Genomic DNA, 7,123 nt, shown 5'->3' with positions numbered 1-7,123 from the left:
GGTGCAAAATGGTAAACCCACTGTATATATAGCTTAACGGCTACCGGGCCTTAGTTAAGGAGTAGAAAAGAGAAAAAAAAGGAGGTCATTTGACCTGCCAGAAAAGAAAAAAAACTGTCATAACCATATAATAATAAGCATAATAATAAATAATTAGCCTGAGCCTAAAATGAGTATCGGTAAATTAACTTAAAGTAGAGAAAAGCAATTATCGGAAATTATTATTGGTGGTGTAAACTAACGACAATACCACGGATACTTAATTCCACCAATAATTACATTTGTTATTTTTCTTTTTTAATTTTGAGACATCAGGGATAGGCATGTCATATTTCCATGAAATGGATGAGTCTTTGCCGTCCGAATGTGGCATGTAAGTAATTTTTTTTATATTATTATGTCTAGAATAATGGTAGATTATAGGAATGTCATTGTTATCCTGTATGTAACCATTATGATCCAGAAACAAAAAGGCTTCTGGAGAAATGTATCTAGTATTTAAGGTATTCTGATAATACAGATCATTAGGATAAAAAGCCGCAAAGATTAAACTGTTTTGCCATAATTTGCTGGCCTTTAGGAAATTGTCACGAATTAGATCAATCATAAAATTATCTATTCTTGGAATTTTAGCTTCATTATAAAGAATTTGATTTGTGAAGTGCTTAGTATAATCTGATTCAGCAGTTCTAAATAAACTAAGGCATGAGCGCAAACATTTTCTTTCGAAAATCCTTATCACCTCCATGAGTGAAGCACTAATATAGTACCAAATAGAACATCCATAAGTAATTATCGGTCTAATCAAAAGCTGATAACAAATGAGTTTTACGTCTGAATTCAAATATCTCGAATAAAAGAGCCTTTTTAGACTCATGAATACTTGTGAAGCCTTTTTGAGTTGAATGGTTACATGTTCCTTAAAATGTAGTCTTTCATCTAGGTAGATTCCCAAATATTTGACGGTTTTTTTATGTGGAATGATCTGTTCCTCTGTTGAGTTCACCTGAGATCCTTTAATATGAAAGTGCTTGTAATTTCTTTTTACATTTCGATTCGCATTTAACAAGGAGGTTCTAAACAAAATTGTTTCACATTTATCCAAATTAACGGTTAATTTCCAAGTTTGGAAATAAAAACCTAACTTATTAAACGTTTCTTGTAGCTTTTCCTGTATTATTGAGGGCCAGCTATCCGCCAGGTACACAATTAAATCATCGGCGAAGGCTATCGCTTGAGGGTTGTTCACCGTATTTAGGTTGAACATGTTCAGAATGGCCGCAGTATAAATACTAAATAGTAATGGTGAATTTACCGTGCCTTGTTGTAAACCATTAAATAGTTTGTAAGTCATTTTCGCTAGAATATCTCTACAAGCAGTAATAAAGCGAACGACCGGATGCCATACTCCAAATCATTTTGAGTAATTGTTCTGGGAATTTCATTTTAATTAGTTTAAATAGTAATCCGTCTAATCAAACGGTATCAAAAGCCTTCTCCAAATCTATAAGGACAGCGCCCACGCATTTGTTATCGTTAAAGGCCCAATTTATATCGGAAGTGAGTCTATTGATCGCATGAATTGTTGAGAATTGTTTTCTAAATCCGAATTGGCAATCTGGGATGATATGTTCTTTTTGACAAAAGTCATTAATTCGATTATTGATAATTATCTCGAAGACCTTGCTATTATTGGGTAAGAGGCTAATCGGCCTGTAACTAGCAGGGGCCTCTTTATCTTTATTTTTTTTTAATAGGGCTACTACTTTGGCTGTTTTCCATCTATCTGGAAATATAGAATGATTAAGTAAATTATTGAATATAATCGTGTAATTATATATTATCTTCATAGGTATATGTTTTAAGATTATGTTGGGGATGTCGTCCAGTCCAAAGGATTTTTTATTATTGAGTTTTTTGAAAATTTTAGCAAGAGTAACCGTATCGATAAAATAATTATTAAATTCTGAGTCGACTGTTGGATTGTCGGAAGGGATTGTATTACTGAAGTTACAAATCGTAACATTATTTTTAAAATCCGCGTGCATTTTGTTTTTAAAGGAACTAACTTGCTTATCAATTATTTCATTTAATTGTGGCCTATCGTTTTCCATGATTCTATTGTTGACGCTAGCGAAATGTGCGCCCAGCACATCTAATTTATCTTGTATATCATCTATAGCTATTTTTCCGTTCTGATCTGGTGTGAGATTATTTATATCAATATTTATCGAATTTATTATGTTAGAATTCATGTCTATTTTGAGTCTGGTTATCTCAATAGGATCTTTTTTTCTGAAAATGCTATTCACTTTCGGGAGCATTTTTGCTGAGTCTTGTTTCGTAATATTGGTGATCTTTTCTTTCCAATAAGCACTAATTGATTCAGAGAATTCTATTTTTAGTTGATTTCTAATATTAATCATTTCTCTTTTTATATAGAAGTTTCAATCTGTGAGTGTCAAGCGGCCACTTCCTGTTTAAGCGATGTATTTGTGTAAGAATATTGTTTTTTGCTTTTTGTAGTTTAATTATATTATCGTTTAAGTAGGATTTTTTAGTGGGTTTTTATCTTTAATTTTAGGAATACACTTTTCCATTGCATCTATGATTGCATCATCTATACCTTGCAAAAGGGAGTCTATCTCTATTATTGTTAAGTTTCTGTCGACAGGGATCTTGGTTGTATAAGATTGCTCTAGATATGTGTCAAGCGGCCACTTCCTGTTTAAGCGATGTATTTGTGTAAGAATATTGTTTTTTGCTTTTTGTAGTTTAATTATATTATCGTTTAAGTAGGATTTTTTAGTGGGTTTTTATCTTTAATTTTAGGAATACACTTTTCCATTGCATCTATGATTGCATCATCTATACCTTGCAAAAGGGAGTCTATCTCTATTATTGTTAAGTTTCTGTCGACAGGGATCTTGGTTGTATAAGATTGCTCTAGATATGCCTCGAATTAAACTTAACCCAATTTGTCTTTTTATAATTGAATTTTTTATTAGGACCTTCTATATCGTGAAGGATTTCATTTTCATTCCCCATCGTGATTTTTAATAGAAGTGCATTATGGTCGCTATCGTATGGCACGTTTGTAAGAGCTACACCGTCCTCTAAATTTTTAAACGTGAGTCTTGTATCAGCTAGTACTAAATCTAAAAAGGATTGACCATTAGGATAGGAGGGGTATTTAGAACATAATAATTTTATTCTATATTTTAAGTCATTCTTTTTTATCCAATTACATAGGGATATGCCTCTAGGATTATTATTCCTATTTCGCCAGTCAATGTGTTTGGCATTTAGATTACCCGCTAATAAAAAGTAATTCTCTGTCTCGTTTAACTTTAACTTTTGAAAAAGGTCATCGAGTTCTGGAATGAATTCTTTTTGTGCGCCGCACTTAGCATATGCAGCAATAATGTAGAGGAATTGATTTGACTTCAGTTTACATTTGATTATAGTACATTCTAAAATTTTATAATTATTAGTTATGTTTCCTGAAATTGCACTGTAATTAATACCCTTTTTAATAATTATGGCGGTCCCACCTCCCGCGTTGTCTGCGTTTCTGTCATTTCTAATGATATTATAATTTTCGAATCTAAGTATATGATTTTTGTTTAACTTAGTTTCACCTAGTAATAAAATATCGGACGAATATTTCTCAATTGTGTACAGCAATGAGGCACGCCTCTGATTTTTGATTATAGAGTTTACATTTATAGAAATTATGTTTAATTCGGATAAATCTGACATAGTATTACCATGCAACATTTGCATTTTATCTGAATTCTTCGCATTGAAGGCTATTCAACAATTTATCTAGCGTCGAGGCCAAAGTATCTATTTTAAGAGAATTACTTTCAACAATCTTTTCTAATCTATCGATACTATTCTTCATTCCCTCAAACATGTAGTCGATAATATTATTGCTGTATGCGCTGTTATGGGCGTTGTCCGTATTGTTATTAAAAGATTTAGATGGGGATCGAACACTTTCATTATTGATTAAATTAATTTTCAATGAATCTGCAAAGGATACATTTTTTCTCACGAACGAGTTAGTAGCATTTTTATTAACTCTACTCTTATTACTGCTTGAATCTTTATCGCTATTATTAATTTTTTTTATATTATTAGCCATAAGTATTTTTTTTTGCTTTCAATAATTGTAGGACAGCCTCTATAGGAAGCCGGATGCCCATATTTATTGCAATTAATACAAAAAAGCTGTGTCTTACTCAATTGTGTACCTGTAGGACTGCTACACCTCCCAGGTTCATGCTTTACATCACATTTGACACATCGATATGGAAGGTTACAATTTGCGGCAGCGTGACCAATACGTTGGCACCTCTTGCATTGAATTATGTCTCTTTTGACTAATCTGTTCCAAGATATAACCTGGTGGAATAAATATTTAACTTTACTTAAATTATTAATATCGTTATCCGGGGTAACCTGTATAATAAACATAGGTAAGATTATGTCATCTTGTTTAGATTTACTTGTAGAAAATCTTACTACTTTGATGAGTTTAACATTGTGAATATTCTGCGATTTCAGTTCCTCCAGTACTTCCTGTTCACTATAATTATGATCTAAACCTTTAAGTAATAAATTCAATGGTTTGTGTGATTTAGCTGTATATGTGTAAAATTTAGAATTACATGTACGTAACAAATCTATTGCAATATTATAATTGGCTAGTGTATTAACATATAGAGCATGCTTGCCGCTATTTATATTTCTAATGTAAAAACAATTCTTATCTGTTAACTTAGTTTTCAATAACTTCGTTGTATCCTTAACGTCTTGATCTAGAATGTTTATGGGTGGAGGCTTCTCTGTTCTAATCTTTTTCCCAGAGTTGTTATTGGGTTCATTATCCCTGACGTTTTTGTTGGAAAAGTCGTTGTGTTTGACTGCAACATTACTATTGTGTTTCTTTTCATTCCTCTTGACTTCTGAAGAAATAGAAGTCCTTTGACTGTTCTTCTTGGTTAGGTAAGAAGCAATATCTTCCAAGGGCTGGCAATCCATTGTAAGTGACGAGTCTGTTTGTGGTGAAATATCATTGTCGAGAAGATCGAATCTGTTTTGCGTTGCGATATTCCCGATTTGTCTCAGTGTGATCGTATTACTAATTTTCGCTTGCAGGTTAGAGATTTCAGCTTTTAAAGCTTGATTCTCCGCGATCAATTTTTCTATTTTTTTTAACGACCTGTTTTCTTGCGAAGCCAGGGTCATTTTTATGCCCGTTTTTTTTAAGGAACGAGATTTTTTAGAGTTAGTTTCCATGAGATTAAGATGCGGTTTTAGTTTATTTCCATTAATTTTGGACGCTCTCGCTTCTATAAGTGCGCGTTTTCTCCTAAAGGATCTCTCCTTGAGCTTTAAGAGCTCTTCTGGGCCAATTAAGAGGCTTTTACCAGTGAGTGGCAATGGAATATCCTGGATGTGATCTTGCGGTATTGGAATTATAATACCTTGATTTGGCTCAGGGCCACAAGCTATTGTATTCCAATCATCGCTATTTTTTGCGATATCCGTATTCTCCAATATCTTCACGGTGGACGTGCTGTATACTTGGAATATAACAATATTTAAAAAAAAATTGCGAAAATAAAAAGCGCAGGCACACACGTGGCCAACGTTCGCTAGGACGCACATGCGTAGTGGCGAGAACTGGTGGTTTCAGTGTGGTTTGGACGTTGTCCGATGTTACATTTGTTTGAAAATGGTTTTCACTGGCTTGGTAATTTTATTACTTTAAAAATTTCATTTTTTACATAGCAATGTTAGACTTGTTAAAATTCTTGTAATATTCTTGTAATATGCTACATAAAAAAAAATTAAAATTTTTAAAGTAAACGATTGTAAAAAAATTAAGCAAAAAGATGAATGCAAAAAATTACTCCCTGAAATCTTCTTAAGCTGCGTTTCGACATGATTTATTAAGTGCAATCTTTCATCAAGAATTTCCGAGAAATATGGTCAGATAAATATCGATTTTAAAAAAGATTAGAACAATTAACATAAAATAATTCCATACGAATAAACACAATTACATCATTGCTAGAAAAATTATTAAATCGTCATGAACAGTACGAATAATACAGAATCAAATAACAATAAAGTAATTTCAAGGGAAAAAATCAAAATAATATCAGTAAACGTTATTCTCAAAAATCAAAGAAAGGCTTCATTATTAAATATAATAAACCAACAAAACCCAGATATAATATTAATAAGTGAAACTAAATTAAATAAGAACATATATTAAGGTTTGAAGACTATAATGTGATAAGGACAGACCGTGAATAAAACCACCCGTGCGGAGGCACAGCCATTATAATTAGAAAATCTATTAAATTTGATAAGATTTCGTTATCTGAAACAAATAAAAATAAAATATTAGAATACACCATAACCAAATGTAATAATATCAGAATAAATAAATCGCAGCATACGCTTGGAGCGGAGGTCAAAAAGAATTCATACCCGGAATAGATAAAATATTCGCATAGTTAGATTTAAATAAATTAGAAAACTATTATATAATATACAGGAGATTTAAACGCTAAACACACTGATTGGAAAAACTCTAATAATAACCCTAGGGGAATAACTCTTAAACACTGTTTAGAAAGAAATATATAATATGTACTACGAAACAAGACTGAGTACTAAATACCCTTCATATCCCCACGGCAACTCCTTTCTTAACATAGTCATCGCAGACACAAGGTTCACTTTCCATGACAAAGAAGAAGACTGTCAGTTAACCAATGTATCGTATGACACCGACCATAACGCAATCAGATTCCACATTTCCACAGATAATAACGACAGACTTACTCTTGACTGTAACACAAATTACAGATATAATTTCAGAAAAACCGCTTTGGAAAACCCGATCGCCTGAACTCAGACGCAATTCGGAAGCTATTGAGAATAGTCGATCCCGTATGGGCAGTCGTCTCACAGTTGCGGTGTCGAGAATACGATATTGAAAGTTTCGAATAGTGCAGAGTGTTGCAACAACCCAAGGCGACAGCCTCAGGCGTAGTCGTGTCCATTCAACTACCTACGCGTAAAAATATCAAGCGACATC

At 32.7% G+C, this 7,123-nt stretch overlaps 1 protein-coding gene across 1 annotated transcript; it reads right to left on the bottom strand.

Moving 5' to 3' along the window:
• Nucleotides 1-1,475: 1,475 nt before the first annotated feature.
• Nucleotides 1,476-6,710, bottom strand: LOC108731748 (uncharacterized). Its single transcript, XM_018462243.1, has 5 exons — nucleotides 6,704-6,710; nucleotides 4,770-5,594; nucleotides 4,515-4,649; nucleotides 2,015-2,200; nucleotides 1,476-1,786 (listed from the first exon to the last, which is right to left on the bottom strand). The coding sequence occupies exons 1-5, from the start codon at nucleotides 6,708-6,710 to the stop codon at nucleotides 1,476-1,478; spliced, it is 1,464 nt and encodes a 487-aa protein (XP_018317745.1).
• Nucleotides 6,711-7,123: the final 413 nt, after the last annotated feature.

Source organism: Mycetomoellerius zeteki, unplaced genomic scaffold (genome assembly GCF_001594055.1).
Source record: "Mycetomoellerius zeteki isolate Tzet28-1 unplaced genomic scaffold, Tzet1.0 scaffold102, whole genome shotgun sequence".
In the NCBI taxonomy this organism is placed as follows: Eukaryota; Metazoa; Arthropoda; class Insecta; order Hymenoptera; family Formicidae; genus Mycetomoellerius; species Mycetomoellerius zeteki.
The sequence above is the reverse complement of the archived record's forward strand: the minus strand, read 5'-3'. Positions and strand labels throughout refer to the sequence as shown.

Coding starts and splice junctions, on each gene's coding strand:
- LOC108731748 (XM_018462243.1), bottom strand. Junction 4,650..4,769: donor TAAGTTAACAGATAAGAATT/GTTTTTACATTA, acceptor ACACATATACAG/CTAAATCACACAAACCATTG. Junction 2,201..4,514: donor AGTAGTAAGATTTTCTACAA/GTAAATCTAAAC, acceptor ATCTCACACCAG/ATCAGAACGGAAAAATAGCT.